The 22,828-nt window shown below is 31.1% G+C and overlaps 1 protein-coding gene across 1 annotated transcript in view; it reads right to left on the bottom strand.

Moving 5' to 3' along the window:
• The window catches only part of LOC115883468 (lateral signaling target protein 2 homolog), a 37,771-nt gene extending 16,289 nt beyond the window's left edge, over window positions 1-21,482 (bottom strand). Inside the window, exons 1-2 of the mRNA XM_030901830.1 lie at window positions 21,105-21,482; window positions 12,041-12,319 (exon numbers count right to left, since the gene is read on the bottom strand). Coding sequence (XP_030757690.1) covers window positions 12,041-12,319; window positions 21,105-21,140 — 315 coding nt within the window. The 5' untranslated portion in view covers window positions 21,141-21,482. The remainder of the gene's footprint in view (window positions 1-12,040; window positions 12,320-21,104) is intronic.
• Window positions 21,483-22,828: the final 1,346 nt, after the last annotated feature.

The following is a 22,828-nucleotide window of genomic DNA, read 5'->3' as shown; positions in this document are numbered from 1 at the left end:
CGGAAAGAGATAAACTTTCCGAAACGTTAAGCATTTTTTTCTTTGTTAGGCAAATTTGTATAACTGTAAACATAACTTCTGACAAGCAGTGCCCGTTTAGGTTTAACGCAGAAGTGTTTACAAAAAATAACTATTTTATTTTGTAGATTTTCTTGCAGTGCAGTGGCGAAATATCCATAAAGGATTTTTTTGGAGAAACTAAATACCTTTAAAACTAACTTAAAAAGACACACAATTAAAAAAATTCAAGAAGTAAACACGTCGCAAAAGTAGAGATTCGCCATTCACCATTATGTAGATAAACAGAGTGTCTCTGTCTGAGTTTTCATTGTAGCAAATATCCTAGTATCTACACTCAGATGTAAAAAACCCAACGGATTTTTTTTGCTCAAGTTTAAAATGTTATATCTTTTTGATTTTTAGCCCTATTTCCTCGATTTTTTTAGCAAACTGTATATAAATATATCAACTTTAATTCGTAAACTCGGTTTATTATAAACTTTAGTATTTGACTTATTATACATGGTTAATCGAAGAGTTGTTTTTTTGCCCTAGCTTTAAAACACCCTGTGCAATAATTTCGTGAGCAAGTTTTCCTAAAACATTATTTTTCGGTCAGAACCATTGCCTGGAAACTTATATGGTGAAATTTTGATAAAATAATTTAGTACTCACTAAAAACACGGTATGTCGCTAGTGGTAGGAAAAATAATTTTTAGAGGTTACTAGTTTATTTGGTTGCCTGTGATATGCATATACAGGCTGTTTCTTTAGAACGAAAATGACTATTCTAAAGAAACAGGCTGTTTCTTTAGAAAATCTTTAGAAAACGGCTTAAGGCGGGCTCTTAATAAGTATATTTATTTTTTTCTCGGCAACTGTTTGATGAACAAGAAAAACTCAAAAGATCAATTTTGTTGAAAAAGGATGGCCAGTCAAGAAAAAAATATATTTTCTTTAAAAAAGCGGTAGTGTACCATTTATTTTAAGCAAAGTATCGACTTTTTTTTAATTTTTAACACCCTGTAGATCAGAAAGGAAGTACTTTAGACCTAATGGTTACATAAAAATTGATTTAAGAACACATGAGGAATCACATCACAATTTTTTATACTAATTAGAAAACACCCTGTATATTGTCAACTTGACAATGATTGTTGATAAATCAAAAAGTACCCTTTCTGTGAAAAAAGCCCGATTTTCGGAGGAAAAATGTTGGTTTTTATTGAATTTGGGCCTGCGTCTGCAAATACCGGTCCCTTTTGTAATATTCTATCTATCTAAATTTTAAATATCAGTCAGAAATAGTTTTATTATTTATTAACTGTAAAAATGGTATACTTATAAGTTTTATGAAATATTGTGATTTACTTTCTATCTTGTAGTCAAAATTTATATTTAATAAACTGTAAAATATATATATATATATATATATATATATATATATATATATATATATATATATATATATATATATATATATATATATATATATATATATATATATATATATATATATATATATATATATATTCTTATGTTTTATTAAAGTTACTCTGATATACTAATATATCAGTGTAACTAAAATCCTTTGAAATCAAAACATAAAAAATATTTACAGCAGAAAAGGCGAAGGCGCTGGGTTAAACGTAGTCTCTACTAAGAACCTTCTAAGAACACGGAGGGGCGCTTTGACCCAAAATTTTACTATTAAGTTTCATATCTATCTTAATAGAAGATTATTTTCTTTTATCTATGGTCAGAACCATGTTTCAGGAATATTTTGTTTTTTGACTCATGTCAACACATTTCTTGGTTAATTTTTAAGAGCAAAACTGAGCAAAATGAACTTGACACAAACATGTTGCAATTTTTTTAATTATCGTTACTTTGTGATGTTATTCTCCATAATGAAGAGGTGAATTTGGTGATTATTGTTGTGTACGTTTAAATATGGTTCTTAGTGTCGAAGATTGTGCAAAAGTCATTGATCTTGTTAAAGATGGCCGAAATTATGAACATTCGTTTGGACCTTGAAGACGAATGAGAAAGCAAAACACAATACATTTGCAGCCTTATTAACAGTATGAATCGACATCTACAGACAGTTATAGTAGCCAGGGGAGGCAGTTCAAAGTAATAGAGTATTTTTTATAAGTCTTTTGTTTGCTTGTACACTTAGTATTCGTTATTTTTTAATATCCTTAGTTTTGTTAGTGTTACTAATATTTATTAAAACCAAGCCTGTGTCGTTACTTTTTAACGCTTTTTAAATTTTAATATAGAGTTCTAATCAGTGTCCATATGACATTACGATAATAGTCACCAAAGCCACCTCGTGATATTAAAAAATCATAAAGTAATGGTAGTAAAAATTGCAAATTATTGCTCTTAAAAATTAATTCATTTGGCTCTTAAAAATTAACCAAGGCATGTGTTAACATGAGTCAAAAACCAAAATGCCCCGGAGACATAGTTTTGATCGAAAAATAATGTTTTAGAAAATGTTACTCTGAAACACACTTACTGCACAGGGTGTTTTAAAGTTAGGGTAAAGAACAACCCTTCAATTAACCCTGTTTAATAAGCCAAATACTAAAGTTTATAAAAAACTGACTTTATGAAAAGTTTGGTTTGGTTTGGTTTGGTTTATATACAATTTGCTGAAAAAGTTCATGAAAATAGGGCTAAAATTAAAAAATATATAACACTTTAAACTTGACGAAAAAATTCTCCTTTGTGTTTTTTTGTGTTAGGAATTCGACCGTGTTAGGAATGAAGACATTCTCAGAAGAGCTGGTCTGGAACAACGTGAACTCTTCGAAATCATCAAGAAGAGGAAAATAGCCTATTTGGGACACATACTACGTGGAGAACGCTATCACTTTCAGCGTCTGATTCTCCAGGGTAAAATAGAGGGGGGCAAAAGGGGGATAGGACGAAGGAAGCTATCCTGGCTGAGAAATATTCGTCATTGGACAGGCATACAGGACTTCCAAGCACTCCAAGTCGCGGCAGTTAACAGAACCATCTGATGAGGAAGAAAAAGATGAACGCCTACGCAGGAATCTGCACGGCACCTTAAGAAGAAGTGTTTTTTTTTGCATCGGAGTATAAATAAAAGCTTCATTAAAATATAGACCACGCAGACAACGCAGATGAAGTGACCAGGGCAACAGGGCTAGTATACAGGGTGCTCCGAACTGTATTCCGGAAACTTCGGCAGCATATTTTGCAGATAAAAATAAGAAAAAAAGTTCGTATAAATGTATGTCCTAAAATGCCTAGTTTCAGAGATACAGGGTGTAGAAGTTTCATTTTTATTTCGATTTTTTCCAAATAATTTCTGAAGTAACGTAAATATTTAGATGAAAATTGGTGTCTGGCAGTTTTTGGTTTTTGGACATGAGAAATTTGATTTTGATGTTAATATGACTCCTACTTGTAGGGGACGCCACCTACATATGTTTTTATTGGTTTGAAAAGTAATAACTTTTCGTCCGTACCCGTATAAAATTAGTGAATAAAAAAATATACATTCACGACGTCTTTTACGCAAAAAAGGTCTCTTGGTAAAAATCTCTACGAGTAATGGTTCTCGAGATATTTGCAACAGAAATTATCAATACCTGTCATCATTGACATAAATTAAACATGTTGAGTAAACTGACTGAAATCATAAATTTGAAATGTTTTTTTGCTAAAAGTTTAACAGAAACTGTTTTATGATTATTTTTTCGCAGATAAATTTATGATTAATATCAAAAAATAAAAATTTCCCAAATTTATTATTTCAGTGAAATAAATATCCACTCAACCCTGTTTATTTTTTTGTCAATAATAACATGTATTAACAATTTCCATTCTAAATATCTTGAGAACGGTTGCTCATAGCGATTTTTACCTAGAGACATTTTTTACGTAAAAAGTCATGGAAATCTATATTTTGTCACTAATTAGTTTTATACAAGTACGGACGAAAAGTTATTACTCTTCCAAACAGTTAAAACACATAGGTGGCGCCCCCCACAAATAGGAGGCATATTGACATCAAAATCAAATTTCCCGTGTCAAAAAACTCCCAGACACCAATTTTCATCCAAATATTGATGTTGCTTCAGAAATTATTTGGAAAAAATCGAAATAAAAATAAAACTTCTACACCCTGTATCTGCGAAACTAAACATTATAGGACATACATTTATAAAAACTTTTTTACTTATTTTTATCTGCAGAATATGCTGTCGAAGTTTACGGAATACAGTTCGGACTACCCTGTATATTCTAACCAATAATAAAAAAATGACATTTATAGCTATCTTGGACAACCACTTCTATTTTAACCTGCCCTAAGTAGCTATAACAGAATACCCCTCGGAAAACCCTAAAGCATATAGTTTTTTATTAATAACTAGTTGAAGCCTGGCGCATCCGCCACATCACGAAAAAAAATACTTTTTATTTTTTTGTTTAATTAAATAAAAAACAAAAAATCCGGCGACGACAGTTTTTAGAAGAGCCAATTTGCTATCTTTTAGTAAAAAAGCAACTTTCTAGAGAAAATTTAATCGGACCTTTTTAAAAAAATTAATTTTATTTTTCAGAAACTATTAGAGACAGAGTTTACCAAAAATGCTTTTTATAACTACTAGTGGGTAAATTAATTTCTAGATATATTACGAATTTTCTTGGAATTTTAGTTTCGGAGATATAAATTTAATCGGACCTTTTTAAAAAAATTAATTTTATTTTTCAGAAACTATTAGAGACAGAGTTTACCAAAAATGCTTTTTATAACTACTAGTGGGTAAATGAATTTCTAGATATATTACGAATTTTCTTGGAACTTTAGTTTCGGAGATATAAATTTAATCGGACCTTTTTAAAAAAATTAATTTTATTTTTCAGAAACTATTAGAGACAGTTTATCAAAAATGCTTTTTATAACTACTAGCGGGTAAATGAATTTGTAGATATATTACGAAAAAAAAAGTCGTGACTTCAGTAGAGACGACACAGATAAACATTAGCATTTTATATACGTAGATTTTTATTAATATTAGAAAACAAAATACTCGACGAACAAAAAAAGCTTTATAATAAAAAAAATTTCTGTCCTATGCTAGAGTACCCACTTGGTGAATCACTTTTTGTGTACTCCACGTTAAACAAACAAAAACTAATAAACGGTATGTTCGTAATCTTTTTAATCATCTGGAAACATAAAAGCGCTTGTTAATGAGTGAGTAAGACGCATAAACATAATATTGATTTTAAGCCAATATCGGCTAGGAATATTTCCTACTGGATCGGAATAAAAATAACTGGGCAATGACATTAATAGTATAAACACGGTTTTTAGTCACAACAATTTTCCACGTGTTAATAACAACACATATAAAATTAACAATATTCTGTGTAGGTACAAAAATATATATCTTTTAATTTTATCTTCATATTAACATTGACTTGTATTAAATTATTTGCAGAAAAGCATGAAAAGGATGGAAGATATTGCAAAGTCATTTAGTTTAAATATTTAAAATTATATATTTACAAACCATTTACAAACTATCGATATCATTCAATTTTAACGACAAACAACGTAAAAGATAATTGAAGTTTGTTGTTTGTCAGTGGATTTTGATGTACCTACAATTAGTACAGTTTTAAATACCGATAAATGGGTAATTGTTTTATGTGTATTCAAAAAATTTCAGTTTCGAGACGTGGTATATATTACTATTATTTATAAAAGGAAATGGTGGTTGTTTATACAGGGTTGTTCACCACATACGACACGGAGTATTGTAGCTAAACGATTAGATTTTTACAAATTGTAAGTTTTGGTTTTTTTGAAGGTCTATTAGAGCTACAATTTAAAAATATTTTTACAAGATACAGAGTGTCCTAAATAAGTAAAAAATATTATAGTTGTATTTTTTTAAATGGAACACCCTATATATTATTCTATTTTTGGATTCTACGATTGAAATAAAGGTAAATTTTATTAAGTTAAACTTAATAAAATTAAGACACTTAAACCTTACCGTTTTTGAAATATTTTCAATTTCATGAAATTGCAGTAAAAAATTTAAGGCTTTATTTCTCCAAGGCTATCAAAGTTTTTAATACTAAATATTTACTGAAGGTTATTTATTGATCAGATATTGTGTTGCAATAATAAAAATTTTACTACCTTATACAGAGTGTCCAAAAATTTATATTAAATAATTACTAGCTTTAAACGGCAATAACTTGTTTAATTTAAATGAACGCCCTATATATTTTACGTGAATCAAATGCACAACGTAATTGTCTATCAAATTATATTATATCATTTTTTACGCATCTCTTCAAGTTTTCGTAGAAAATGCATTTTCTTACAATTTAGACCTCATTTATCACTATACCCATGAAATATTGACATTTCCGATTTTTTTGAAGCACCATAATATGTACAAAACGTACAGGTGGTAAATATTGCAAGCCTATTGGCATACAAAAAAACTAATTAAATCTTTGTAAAAGAGTATACCAATTAAGTATACCACCATTATTTCCTACCAAAAACACCAAAAATTAGTTAATTACATACTTTTAAATTGTTTTAATTAATAAATTATTCTAAATAAATGTGGATTTGGCTCAGAAATCAATATAATAATAAGTTATGAAAACGAATGTCTCTGTTTTTATAAATAAGCATTCGTCAATAAATGAAATAAAATTTATAAGATGTTACTTTTTACCACACTGTCTAATACACACACAAAATTCAGTTTTTTAGTATTCGGAGCAATTATTACTACAACGTAAACAGTCAATTAATGTAGTTTGAATATTGGGATCATATTAATTGGTCCTCTTTAACAAAAAATATTTAAACAGTTGTTTTTTTTTATTTTTTAATCAAATAAGCGACAATATTAGTATCTGTAACCTTTGAAAATTTATTACATCTTTAAAAATAAGCTAAAATGTCAATATTCCATGGGTATAGTGATAAATGAGGTCTAAATTATAAGAAAATGCATTTTCTATGAAAACTTGAAGAGATGGGCAAAAAATGAAACAATACAATTTGATAGACAATTACATTGTGTATCTGATTCACGTAAAATATATAGGGTGTTCCATTTAAATTTAAAAAAAAAACAAGTTATTGCCGTTTAAAGCTAGTAATTATTTAATATAAATTTTTGGACACTCTGTATAAGGTAGTATTTTTTTTATTGCAACACAATATCTGATCAATAAATAACCTTCAGTAAATATTTAGTATTAAAAACTTTGATACCCTTGGAGAAAAAAAGCCTTAATTTTTTTACTGCAATTTCATAAAATTGAAAATATTTCAAAAACGGTAAGGTTTAAGTGTAATAAACCTTAATCAAATTTACCTTTATTTCAATCGTAGAATCCAAAAATAGAATAATATACAGGGTGTTCTATTTAAAAAAATACAACTATAATATTTTTTACTTATTTGGGACACTCTGTATCTTGTAAAATTATTTTTAAATTGTAGCTCTAATAGTCCTTCAACGAACCCAAAACTTACAATTTGTAAAAATCTAATCGTTTAGCAACCCTGTATACATATTTTAAATTTGTATAAAAAATTCCACAAGTTCAGGACTTAGTAGGCGTATCTGTCAAAAAGCTCATTATTTATTATTAGATAGCAGTATTTATTATTAGAGTACAGTTGTTCTTAAGTAACTTTTCCCCATATGGTGTATTTTTTTAAAATAAAGCAAGATAGTAGGAGAAAATCATCATGGATATAAAACGCATATAAATCAAATTAAAAGTACGAAACCCTAAAAATTATAGAAATAATATCTTTTCTACTTCTGAGGTAACGTTATTAAGAAGCCTTAAATTATTTTAATATGGCGCCGCAGCTCAGTTGAAATAAGTCAATTACTCGAGCTTTTTCGACGACAAATTTCTGCTAAATTAATTTAATAATCAAAAACTTTGGCCTCTTCTTCTCAGAAAAAAAAGTCTACATAAGTTATTTCAGGCTGCTTTTTAAAAACACATCTAATGCAAAGTCCAGTTAAACGTTTTAAACCATTTGGTTTTTCAGAACAAATCTCATTAAATATAAAATTACTAAATGAAAAAAAAAATAGTATTAATTTACTGTAGATACTTCTTTTAAAATGTTCATAAATATAAAATCTTACCTATTTATGTAAGTATTTATTGTTCCTTTAGTTAATTTTGCTATAATTCCTTACTCGCTTCTTTATTATAATTAAAACAAATAAACAAGCCTTAAACTTTCTTCTTCAATACAGAAAAATATTCTTGCGTTATATTTGACTAAAAATGTGTGTGTCCTTGCGTCTAATTTAGTCGGGTTTAATGAGGGTGTTTTAAATATACATGTTCAATACAAAGCCTATACTTAAATGTTTAGACCCTGAAAATATTTTTGTCCAAAATAATAATACAAAATGTTCGTTATACTGCAGTTCTAGAAAAGAAACGACTTCGTCATACAGTGTTGGAATAGTTCCTTCAATAAAGTTTTGTTTAACTACTAACATGTAGCACGTACAGGATGGACAATCCCTGATATTTTAACTGAGACTTTCCAATATTGAGAGACAAATAAAAACATGAACAGTTCATTTGATTCTTTTTCTTACAGTATATTTTAATGGTAAATCCTTCAATTACTATATTACTAAATATCAAATAAGGATATAAGCAAAGATAGACACAATAGATCAAAAAGATATTTTATTGAATATAATAAAGTAATATGAAGAAATAGGTTTTTGGGTTAATAACTCATCCATCGATTCAGAAACTTCAAGGTTTTTGTGCCATTACACTGTTATTTTTTAATAAATAGTATGAAAACATAAATTTCGTTTGGTTATATATTTTACTAAAATGAGAATATTATAATTTTATTTAAATTTCTCCACAATTTTAAATAAAAATAGTAACTAAAATAAATAAATAGATTTTTAGTCAACACATTCAAATCAAAACTGAACGCAACGATTGGAAAAACAGCAAATTAAGATTAGAAAGCTAATTTTTAAATCAATTCTGTATGATGTATATCAAATAAATGACATTGCATTATTCTTAACAAGTTCAATAAAAAAAAGAAATGATCGCGCGTGCCAATTAATAAACTAGATCCAATAGACACGTCCATCACAGGTAAAGCAGAAGTAGTTTATACCAAATTTATACCCTGGCAAAGGTTAGTTTTGGGTCGGGATTTCCGTATGTAAGAAGAGTACAATTTGTTTATAATGTACTGAACAAAGAGAGAACAATAAAAACGTTGCCAAACGTATGAAATAACGTGGACGTATATAGCAGATTCGTCGCGGTCGACCGGTCGATCCAATCAGTACCATATCAGTACTTAAAATTCACACATAAAAAGAGTGTAGATACATTATGCGTTCAGCTTCACGATTTAATTACGTCTCGTGATACTTTATTTGTTTATTTATTAACGAGTCGTTGTAACTTTCCCTATAGCTTGTAAATTTTTAAGGGCAAGTTAGAAACACTTGCACTTTTGGTAGAAATAAGTGAAACTGAGTTGGTGTTCGACAGCGGTCGCGCTATTAGAACTCTGAATTCAAAAATCGATATCTCGAAATCCATTAGGAATAATTGATTGTAGTTTTTTTCAAAAACTTTCTTAATATTTCTGCTTTATTTTCTTCGCAGACAGTATGTGAAAATCTTTATAAATAAAAAAGTTACACGATTGTTGAAAATTGCAATGCAGTAAAAGTAAATGGATGTATTTTTTTTAATTTTGAATAAAAAAAACAAGCCTATCGAATTTTTCTTATATAAACATCTTATAAAAGATCCAAACCAAAAATAAAATTAAAGAAGTTTTAATATCTAATGTGGTTCTTGAGTTATCGCGTTATGTGTTAAAAAGTTGAGTTTTTAAATTATCGCGATTACTGACGTTTTCTCGTTGTAAAAAATGGACACCCTAACGATATCCTTATAATTCCATTTCATATGCTCAGAAACATATCTAATGATTTATACTAGTTATCTTTTCGAAGATAAAAGTGTTTTAAAAATAAGCGGTTTGCGATCGTGACTTTACTTTACTTGATAGAGAAAGGCGTACCGGAGGTATGTGGCAACGCCGCAACAGCACACCGTCGCATTTCTCTTACCCCGACTTAATAAGATCTCTATGCGATTTACTTCCACACATGTAAATACCGACCCAAAAGTAAGAGTTGCCAGCACGGTATACAAGTATATTCATCGTACCTATATCTTTCAAAAAATAAAGTGGTTTAATGAGGTTCATGAAGCCACTTTGTCTTTATTATTCGAGCAGTAAATATGCAACTCATACTAACACGCAGAAAACTGCGCCTCAGAAAAGATACATCAAACTGCCTTAAAATTAGCAATCATTAATAGGTATAAAATTATAAAGGATTTTTGTCACAACTGGATGATTAAATTTCTGAAGTATAACTTCAATACGCGAGATGGGAGTAAAAATTCAAAGCCGCGACTAGGGTACAGAACCGGGAAATCCCGGTACCGAAAGTACCGGGTATTCCCGGTTCTTTTGAGACATCAAAGAACCAGGACTCGAAATAAAGATTCCAGATTCTTTCGGTACCGATTTTTTTTTACTCGTTAACAGTAATTAAAAAATTATTTTTTGTTACATGCGAAAGTTCATTGATACTTTCTGGCGGTCGAAATCAAACTCTTCTAAATATAGTAAACGCCACGAATGTTTGGGAGTGATTCATCGCTTGATGAAGTTAGAATCGACACGCGCGCTATCATTTTTACATTAAAAACGTAAATTTTTACCGCAGACGTAGGTTTTAAAGGCCCGGTCTAATCATCTGCCTGCGCTCCTCCTACTTATTCTACGACGATACTATATCGCGTTTCTTTGATTGATTCGTTTTTGTGCTTCAGTCCATTGGTGTGCTTGCAGTGCGACCAATGGGGCATTCCATTTTATATTTATAACCAAATATATGTTTTGACAAGACTTTGACAGTTAAAACAACAAATTACAACAGATTATATATTGATTATTATATGACTTTAAACACCACGGCACTGGAATTAAGTTTAATGTGACCTTGAACAGATTAGTTCACATGGTAGTGACCGATGAATCACTCCCAAACATTCGTGGCGGTTACTATAGTGATATTATCTCTTATTGTTCTTACTTCTGAAGTTCTTTTGAAGTTCCTATAATGTTTATTAACAATTATTGAAGTTTAGATATGTCATTTTATTATTATAAGTATAATGTTGCTCAATATATTAGTTATATTTTATGTTGTTTTTATAGGAATTTGCATTTTTCTGACTGATTACTTAATAATAATTATTTTCATTAAAAAACACCTATTTCTAACTATTTATTTTTGAAAACAATCCCTTGCTTGCTGATTGACGAAATGTGGCATCATTGAACAAAAAATTAGCCAGTACCGAAAATACCGGGAAATACCGGTTCCTTAGAGGCGTGGTACCCATAATTCCCGATTCCGACAAACGGCTCCGGTTCCGGAAACCCTAGCCGCGACATACGAGCTAGCGTCACGAAGACTAGAAAAAGTCTGATTTTTATAGTATAAGTTTTAATTGCCCATTTTTTTAATGTTGTCAAAGAAATCTAGTTTCATTTCGTCTACTAATTATTGTATTAAATTACCTCGTAAATTACTTAAAATAAATATAAACTTAAAAACGGCTTATCTTATAACATAGAAAAGTAATTTTCTACGTCTGGGCATGTAGAGAATGTAGAAAATTAGTTAGTGTACAAAATTAATTTTCTACTAGTAGAAAATACGGTAGAATATTCAAAATTTTCTACCTACCCAACCCTGCCTGCGAACGTAAAAACCGGCAACACTGTATGCCGCTTTTTATTTTGTCTCTGTCTGTCAACCGGTTATTTAAATTATTCTCTGTCTTGCAACAAAGTTGCACCCCAGGTCGATATAAAAGTTTCGCAAGTGTTACTCACCTCCGCGCCGAACCACAGCTGACCCGCCAAATTCTCCTGCAGCACGTCCTCGGGAAACTTCACCCGAAAGTCCCGGTTGGCGCGCTCGTCCCCGATCAGCACGTCCATGATGGCGTTGGTGATGGTCAGCACCTTGTCCTGAGCTTGGCGCAGCTGATTGACCAGCCACGTACACCGTTCCGGATCTTTTCGGCCGTCGAAACTGTCCAGCTCGTTGGCGACAGTGTTGAGGTCCTCGTCGGCGTAGAAGAATTGGGCCAGAAGTGATTTGTCATCTTTCTGAAAATTAAATATCACTAACATTTAAAAAGTGTTAATTTAATATTAACTTTGTAAAAACCTGGTACAAACAATCGATAATAATTATTAACCTACACCAGTATAAAAGTAGTGGAATATGGAATAACAAGAACTATTAACAACAATAAAAAGACGGAAAGCAGCTTATTTTGGTCATATTTTTAGAAATAACTAAGTATAGCTTCCTACAGCTGATCGCCTAGGGAAAGATTGAAGGACGACAAGGCACCGGGCATAAACGGTTCTTCTGGATGTGGAATTTACGTCAGTGGTTTTATTTAAGACAACCAGTACAATTATCCGTTAAACACAAATCAGAAAAGAATTCCAGTTGACTCAGATGGGGAGAGGGCACAAGTATGAAATAGAGAGAATGAATTTTAATAATCGAGTACTCGAGTTTCAAGCGATTTCAATAACCGAGCGATCGCTCGAGCGAAATTCCGCTCGTATATAAATATACGATTTTTCGCTGTCGCTTGTAGTCGTAACGCCAAACAGTAAGCTGCGTGCGCAGAGCGCATATTATCCTTTCGATGGTAGTGGCAAGCGACAAGTGACGAGCGACGAGTAGTTTCGCTTAATCATGGATCAAAGCTTTGTCGATGTAGGTGGTAAAATTTTGTCACACAGTTATGTAACAGTCGTATAGTCCTATAATTATTAACAACGCGGTCCCAATCAAAAGAACAATCTGTTGTTTGAAGATATTTTACCAAAAATACTGATAAAATATTGCCAATTTGCAATGTTTGTAGCAAATTCGTTCGATAGGACTGCTTGCGTTCATCGCTCGTTCATAATCGGGCGATGTCGGTTATTTCAATAATCGAGTACTCGAGCGAATTTTCGCTCGAGTTATCCCATCACTAGTTAAAACGTGACTTTGCATTAACAGGTAGGTACCTGTGACCGTGACCTATTCGCCGCGAAATTAATCAGTGGCCGTGATTTTAGCGTTAATGTTAATTTTTAGATTAGGGTTATTCTGTTTCGATAATTTCCCAGTAAATCTGTCCGAGATGTTTTATTAACCGTTACTTTTTACTCTCTTTAAATTAGACTGCGATTTGACTATCGATCTTTCAGATATAGCAACTAGTTTATGATGCCGACAGCGATGGAAGGCAACACTAGACTATGCCCTTCTGTTCATATTATCATAAAATAATGAAATTATTTATTTATCCTCCTTGGCGCAATTGAGCAGTAGTGGGGAATTTTGAAAATTCGCTCATTAAGGGGGTGATATGAGAGGTGAATTTTGTATACAAAAAAATTAAAATATGTCCTAGTAATTGAACAGCGATTTTTGGAAATTCTTCTCCTAAGGAGGTGACATTTTCGAGGACATTTTGTATATTTTTTTTAAATTAGTCTTAGGCGTGTGAAATTTTGTACAGGGTGGGTCAAATTCGACGCTTTTAAATGGAAACACCCTTTTCTATAGGAGATAGACGAAAACTAATATCGGTGTCTGGAGCTCAATTTTCATCAAAAACATGATGGTGAAAACCGTACATTAATATCTGTTACCGTTTCGGAGTTACGGGGTGGTTTTCAAAAACGTGCATTTTTAACAAATAGCTGTAACTTTTTTGCTATGGAAAATTTTGTATTTCTATGAAAACATTTCCAAAGCACCTTTTTACGTAGAATTTAATGGTTTAAGTATAATTTTTTTTAAATTAATAATTTAAGAGTAATCAACAGAAAAATTGATTTTTTATTTGGGACACCCTCCATATTTTGAATTAACTGAAAAGAATTTAAAATTACCTTTCCAAAAATATAGCACACTTGATATTTTGTTATAATCCCCTTCGAAATACAGAATTTTTAAAAGTTCGCCACTTTTAACTAGTAGGCTTTGGACCCCTTATTGATGATATGCCCTTAATGGAACTCGAAAGCATATTTTTTCCAGCATGACGACGCACCGCCTCTGAACGTTGAAGTTATCTGCAAATTTTTGCAGCCAATTTTAAGAATAATTAAATAGCTAACCAAGATCCCAGCCGTTGGCCGTCGAGGCCGCCTGACTTAGTTTAGTACCCATGGATCTAATCCTTTGGATATATTTGCGGAAGAATAAAGGTTCCTTATTCTTCCGTATAATTTAGACAAGAATTAGAAATACTTAGCAGTTATGACAGGGTATCTTTCACCCCCCCTGAGTTAATGAATTCCGCAAGAAATGTTCAAAAACTGCCCCGTCTGTCCATAACAGAAGACGGTCGATATGTCGAACACCTGTAGCAAAATCTCATGTCTTATTGGTTTGCTATTGATTTTTATTGTTATTAGATATAGTTTAAATGTGTTGATGTTGGTTAAATATATTTTAAATTGTTATAAAATTCTGCATCTCTCATAGCAAATATTATTTTTGTTTTAATTGATGCTCACAGCTATAATTTTTTTGCATTACAGCCGGTGCCGTTCAAAGCCTACTTATTTAAAGCGGGCGAATTTTTATATACTCTATATCTCGAAGAGGAATCGAGCAAAATATGAAGTGTGTTAAATTTTTGGAAAGGTAATTTTAAATTCCTTTCAATAAATTAAAAATATACAGGGTGTCCCATATAAAAAATCAAATTTCCTGATGATAATTCTTAAATTATTAATTAAAAAAAAATTATACTTAAACCATTGAATTCTACGTAAAAAGGTGCTTTGGAAATGTTTTCATAAAAATACAAAATTTTCCATAGCAAGAAAGTTACAGCGATTTGTTAAAAATGCATATTTTTTAAAAACACCCCGTAACTCCGAAACTGTAACAGATATCGATATACGGTTTTCACCATCATGTTTTTGACAAAAATTGAGCTCCAGACACCGATATTAGTTTTTGTCTATCTCCAATAGAAAAGGGTGTTTCCATTTAAAAGCGTCGAATTTGACCCACCCTGTACAGGGGTTCCTGTACCACCAAAAAGTGAGTACTTGCGAATTTTGAATATTCATTCCCCTAAGTGAAATAAGGGAAGAAAATGTGTACAAAAACTTGTTAAAATCGGTTTTAGAAGTATGAAATTCTGCGCAGACGTTCATTATGTAACATAATTTAGCACTAAGAAGCAATTTTAGAATTCGCTCTCTAAGGGGCTGAAATTAGGGGTGAACGTTCTGAAAAAAATCCTGTCCTATTTGAAATGTTATTGCGCCAAATGTTCAACAGAAACTATTTAATCATTATTTTTTAAAGACAAATTTATGATTAATTCATAAAAATAAAAAGTTCCCAAATGTGTCATTTCAGCTCGCATTTCAGTCAAATAACTATCTACTCAACATGTTTATTTTTTGGCAATAATGACATGTATTAACTATTTTCATTCTAAATATCTCGAGAACAGTTGCTGGTAGCGATTGTTACCAAGAGAAATATATATTTTAAATATATATTTTTTTAACTCAGTAGTTTTATATAGTGATGTTGGTAGCGAATATTTCCATTCGAATTTTGCAGGAAATTTCCGAAATATTCGGTCCCAAAATCGCGAATATTCGCAAAAATCCGAATTTTGCAAGAAATTTCTTTTCAAAATTCAAGACACTGAGTAAAAATTTAACGAAAGTGTATCAAGTATGCCTATTCTTAAATCAGAAGAAAAAGAATGCTTCTCCGCCTTACAAAATAAAAAACGTATGGCTCTTAAACCAATGCATTTTGCCGCGAATCTCTTGGACCCCTGTTTCCTGGGAGAGCACCTTAACAATGAAGAACACATAGCCGCTATGGAATTTATCAACAATATCACCAACAAACATCCTCAGTTTGTCAATAATAAAGAAGCCATTTTTACAGATGTAACAAATTATTGCGCCAAATCGGGTTTATGGGCTCCCGACTACGTTTGGATGTCAGTTAAAAATGTAGACTGTCTAAGTTGGTGGCAAGCAATGTGTAAAAATACTCAGTTAACATATTTAGCTGTTGCTCTGCTGTCTTTACCAACGCAACGTCTGAGAGAAGTTTCAGTACTTACAGTTTTAAGGTTGTCGCCCACTAGAACGCGGCGCGGCGCGGCGCTGGGAAGAGATTTTTTTCCGGCTGCGAAGGGACTGCGCCCACTATAGCGCGCTTTTGAAACGCGGCAACGCTATTTAGTTATAGTCGAAGTGTTTTTTACTTACTGTAGTTTAGTTTTTAAAGCAATGAGTTCAAGTACGGACGAAAGCGTATTTTTTGTGCTCTTCTAACAGAGGAAGAGGAAGAGGGGGTGAGGAAAAGTTTGGACTCATACGATTAACAAAAAAAGAAAGAAGTTTGGAGAATTTTACCATCTTTTTCCAGATTTAATAAAAGACAAAATCATTTTTTTCAGTATTACAAAATATAAAGGAAACATTTTACGCACTCCTCAATTGAGGGTTTTAGAAGAAAAAACACCGGGTATATCTACTCATCATATTTTTTCAGAAGAGACAAATTACTAATATTTTTGATAATTCTTATTTATTCTGATGTGTATATTAGTTATGTGGTCAAAAAAACCCTGATCTTTTTTATATATTTAGGTAATTAGAATTTAAAAATTGGAGATTGTCACTTTTGTTAAAAAGTGGAGATTGCCAGTTTTGCCTCTACACCCCTCAATTATATTAAATCTTTGATAGAAAGGCATTTCGTCCATCTGTCTCTAGTGAGGGAAGACTAAAAAAAATATCATATTCCTTTATGAAAATCGATTTGCCTAATTTACCTTTAAAAATACAATTCTGCCATTAATACATATCACTAGTTCCTAGTCAAAAAGCCAACTGAAAAGACTCGAATGCAAAATTATTTCCCTTGTGAGTACGCACACTGCAACGCGCCGAAACGCGGGAGACGGAAAAAAGTTGCTAGAGAAGTCTTCCGACTTCTTGACGATAGAACTATGAATCCCGCGGCGCGCTTCTGCGCTGCGCGCTCTAATGTGCGTTGGTCCATTTAAATACATGGCAAGCAGACAAAAGAAATTTCCACATGGCGCCGCGCCGCGGTCTACTGGGCGACAACCTTTATCCATACTAAAAAAGGAATCGCTTAACTGCACAAAGAGCCGGCAAAATAATGTTCGTAGCTCATAACAATAAATTATTACAACAAAAATAAAAAGTGGATATGGAGCATGATATTCAACAACATGAAACTCCTCCAGAACCACTAGAACACGTAGAGGTAGAGGTCCATCCTTCAGCATCAGAACCAGATGATACATCAAATATATCTGATTTGGAAAGAGAAACTGACGAAAACAGTACTACTACTACTATAATACCCTATGAAGATGGGACCAGCTCGGCGCCTGAAAGTATTTCGGAATTAAATAATCAGTTATTTGTGTTTTACGTTTTTTAAATTTATATTTCGTGCTTTTTTTTTTTTTTTTAAGTTCATAGTCATAGCTCATGGTTTATGTACAAAATACAAATGTTACCAAATAAATGATTTTTGTTATGTGTTATGTTTATGACTTTTATGAGTTATGTATTGTTTATTAAAAATATAACAACTAATATTATGTTTATTGTTTTTTTTTTCACTTACATGTTGGTATCAAATGTCTATCCAATTTATTCCTTTATTGTATCAACAAAAAATATGTAAAATTGTAAAATTTCCTAAAATTTCATAAATTTCCGAAAGTTTCGAAAATTTCCTGCAACAATCAAAAATTTCTGAAATCACTGAAATCATCACTAGTTTTATACAGGTACGGACGAAAAGTTATTACTCTTCAGACCAGTTAAAAAATATGTAGGTAGCGCCCTCTACAAGGAGTCATATTAACATCAGAATCAAGTATGTCATGTCAAAAAATTGTATGTACCAATTTTCATCCAAATATTGACATTACTTCAGAAATTATTGGAAAAAAATTGAAATAAAAATGAAACTTCTACACCCTGTATCTCCGAAACTAAGCATTTTAGGACATACATTTATACAAACTTTTTTTCTTATTTTTATCTGCAGAATATGCTGCCGACGTTTCCGGAATACAGTTCGGACCACCCTGTATACCGGGTCCGTCTCGAAAGTGGCTCACCTCTATAACTTTTTTAATTTTTCAGATAAAAAAGCGAGATTTGGTATGTTAGTATATGACATAAATTAGGATTGATTGACATATTCAATTATTTTCGGTCACTTCCGGTTTCACTGGAAATTACTACAACTTTTAATTTTTAAATGGCACCATCGATATTTTTCTACTTTATTCGATAGAAAATGACACCCTGAATAGAATGACATATCATATGTCAACTTTTCACATTTTCGCATATGGTTTACGAAAGTTTCGAACGAAGTAACATATGGTTTACTTGAAATTATAACATGCGGTTCATAACGACAATTTGACTTGAAATACCAAGTGTGTGGTATCAAATTATTCGTAAAAAAATGCTTTTTTCAAATATGCTAATGAGCCATCCTCGTTCCATTTGAAAAAATTGAGATATGATTAAAAATACGATATGGTATATCTTTTAACAGGCTAGGACAAGACACTACAAACATTAGACGATCAAATCTACTTTTCCAAGGCTCTTTGATTAAAAATTAGTGTTTTTAACACAGCCATGGCACTCTAGATTAAAATACAATTTGTTTTTGAGTGAATATGTCAAAAATTGACATATGATATGTCATTCGATTCAGGTAATTTTCTATCAAATAAAGTAAAAAATACGGAGGGTGCCATTTAAAAATCTAACATACCAAATCGCGTTTTTTTAACTGAAAAAATAAAAATGTTATAAGTAGAAGTGAGCTACTTTTGAGACGCACCCGGTATTGTAATGTTGGTTCACTATGTATAAACAAGTACCTTTGTAGGGAACATTTTACATCACCTTTTTCATTTTTCAATAAGCAAAGCTTAAGAAAGTAGTTTTTAAAGTAATATATCCCCATTAATAAAATCCAACAAGATTATTATTCAACAAAATGCTCAAAATTCTTAAAATATGCCGCAATATCGCTTCTATCGGTATAAGTAGCAATACCTATAAGATTAAATTTAAATTTTGCATACACAAGGAGCTAATATAATAATAGACTAGTTATTATTTTTGGCTATAGGCGAAATAAACAAGAGATAGCTAAAATTATAAATGTTTTTGTACCACTTGTTACTTTGTAAATAGAAAAATGTTTACAAAGAAATTGTAATCCAAACTATGCTGACAATTATTGGACAGGTGACAAATCTGTATTTTTAGATATAAAAATTCATTCACTCTGTGCTTAATAATTATAATCGCAATTTCTCTTCAATTAAAATACTCCTACAACTTTCTCTAGATGAATATTGAAAGTGTACCTATATTAAGAAAAACATAGAAATTCAATACCAACTTAATTAACCAGTGTATTAAATTTACTAAATTCTTGGATCAACTTAATAGCACGAGCAAACAAGTAAACAATATTGTTTCTTTAAGTACATTCATTAAAATTATCCATGTTTCATACAATCTCAAGTAGACCTGAACAAAAACAATAAAACGAGACCTTTGGGTGTTAAATTATCAACACATTACTCAATTTTAGTTATTAGCCTTTATAAAATTATCACATAATTCACAGAGATTAGAAAAGGAAGCTATGTAGCTCAACCATAAAAAATTTCTTAAACGTAATTGTTAGTGAGTCATGGCTTCAAGGACTGTTGCTCTGTGACAGACTGAAAACCACAGTTAGGTATATTTTCATTTCAAAGTGCGTCATTTCCTTAAATGTTTCTATAATAATAAAACAAGATGTTCAAATCATAATAAAACTACTACAAAACAATCTACATATGTAAGCTGTTTACGTATTCGAAAACACTGATCAGGAAGTCGCCAGTACCAGTAGGTAGTTGGAATAACCTTAAGATTGTAGCATGTTAGGTATTTATGCCTTAAAAGGAAGTTAATAATATAAAAGTCTTTCCATTATTGCCATCATAAAATACAAACATTTACTTTGCTATGATCTGTCAAACTTAAGCATAACAAAACACACACACACTCCTGATAAAATAAGAAAATATTTATTATCTTTAATCCTTGACGTCAGTAATACACATTTTATTTGATTTTTGACGAATTTATATTAAAATTAAATTGTAATAATAAGATAATTTGGAAGGATTTTTTTCAGCAGGTATATACTAAATTTTACTATACCATAACTAAATTCAATGCTATTTGATTACCTTGAAAGGGAGTTTTACTATATAGATCCTTAAAATACCTATTTAGTTTTGATTTGTAAATCTCAAGGTTAAATTAAGACTGTTGTAGAATAAATTAAAAGAAATATTTATTAAAAATCTTAAAACATAAGAATAAAATACCTAGTTTTGACAACAGTTTTATAAAAATGTTGATTGAAGGACTTGAAATTACAAATAATTGTAATCATATGATCAGTTTCGAAGGCCAATGATTGTGTGCCTTGCATATGGATGTTGTTAAAAGTGAAATGCTTTTTCTTTTATAAAAGAAATTTAAACAGTTTAATATTCCGTAAACAACAAACACACCCAACAAGTATATAACGTTATGAAGGTAGAAAGTGAAACTTTTCTTAATCTTGATCTAGATTTGCAACATTGTCCTATTTCAGTATGTTGTAACTGTAGTGAATTGGTATATTCAACTGGCTGATTTGAAAACATGTTGAATTATATCGTCTGTATGAAGCCTGTGGTGTAGAAAATGCTACAGAGATAAACAAAAATACTGCAAACTTTAAAACTTAAGGACAGCTTACCTTTGGTTTATATAGCCACTTTCTAATCGACTCCATCACTTATCACAACAGGCCCGCTCTTGTTAATACTAGGACACCACCATATCGAACGATAATTAGCCCCCTTTGTGACAAAAATCCTTATTTTGCTAAAAAACTGAGCACGACATAGCGATACATATCCCCGCTCCTCTTGACCTATTATGGTTGTTTCTTGACGAAAATCGGATTTTCAGTTGCTCTAACTGAATATTCTTTCAATGTACACTACGCTATTTTATATTACTTTTATCTGGTAGCCGCTGGAATTAAGAAAAACCCATCGAAATTAAAAAAAACTTCTAGGAAAGTAATCAACGCGAACAAACGCACCAGCTTTGACAGTTTCCTCGTTTATTTCTTTTTGACATTTCAAATTTCAAGTTTGTTTTCTGTCAATTTTTTTGCAGTAATCTACAGATTAAAATAAATTATACATTTTGCCGAATCATAAAATTAAAAAGTTTTATGTGGATGCAACCAGTAAAACACTATTTCTTTGGGTTTCGTCATGTGCGGATAGATGGCCGTAGTAATATTGATTTTAATACGATTTTAACGGCAAAGAAAATAGAAATAGAGAGTTTTTAAAGAAGGCCTGTCAGTAGCGTCTCTCTAATAACTCAAATTAAATATACTAAAATTTTACTTTGTCAATAATTATACCGTATGATCGAAAAAAAAACGGCGTCCAGTTGGCTTGGAAATGACGATCGATGACATTTCCCATACAATTTTACATATAAAATGACAGCGATCTTTATTTCATAGCCATCGTTGACGCCGTTTTTATTCGATCATACGGTACTTTAGGCGTCGTGTTGTGTTGTGACAATTTCTACTGTTAATAAAATTGCCGAAAAATTTTTAACGCGCAATGGAAAGTGCAATTAGGGCGTTGTTGGGTGCAATAACATTCAATAACTCAACTTTCCCGGATATTCAGCTCTCCCGAAACAACATTTTACAGCTTCATAGTTTCTCACACCGATCTGGTCAAAAGGAAAAATGAATTCAAGCAGTTCGACGAAACAAGTGAGTAAACAAAGTTCTCCTTACATAATCAAAAAATTAAATAGACATATTATACTATGAGAGGATAAAATATAATTTGCAATATTAATTATGGTATACTTTTTTTAAGCAACTAGTGATTAAATGTTTTATGAACATCTTCTAAAATTATAATTAGGTATCTTTAAAAAATTTCGTTATAGCCGAAATAGCCCCAATGATGTTTCACTAGCAAAACCGGTGATTAAAACCAAAGAATATTATAGTTTTAAGAACTCTCGTGTGGAAGCTTTAGTGATTTGTCATACGGTGGCGCTTTTGAACATAATCGAAGCCTGAAAATGCTAATATTTTAAATTTTGAGGACTACGCGCGGCGATATTTTGTACGGTGTTGCCAAACATATTTTATTTCTCGATATTTAAAGAAATATGTATTGATTATATATTTCGTATATTCGATAGTACCTACATGAGGCATCCTAAGGCTATGAAAAAAAAACGTAGCTATGAAAATAAAATTTTAGATTTTTAATTTTTTTGTATCTTCTAATAAAAATTACTTCTATTCCAATAAAAAATTAACTAGTATGATTATGTGTTATCTGTACTAGTATTAGGAAACTGGAGTAAATACGGAGAATATTAATTCGTTCTCTAAGATGAGCACTACTAAGTAATTTTTTAAAATTC

Source organism: Sitophilus oryzae, unplaced genomic scaffold, assembly GCF_002938485.1.
Source record: "Sitophilus oryzae breed Bouriz unplaced genomic scaffold, Soryzae_2.0 scaffold_1903_pilon_pilon, whole genome shotgun sequence".
NCBI classification, from domain to species: domain Eukaryota; kingdom Metazoa; phylum Arthropoda; class Insecta; order Coleoptera; family Curculionidae; genus Sitophilus; species Sitophilus oryzae.
The sequence above is the reverse complement of the archived record's forward strand: the minus strand, read 5'-3'. Positions and strand labels throughout refer to the sequence as shown.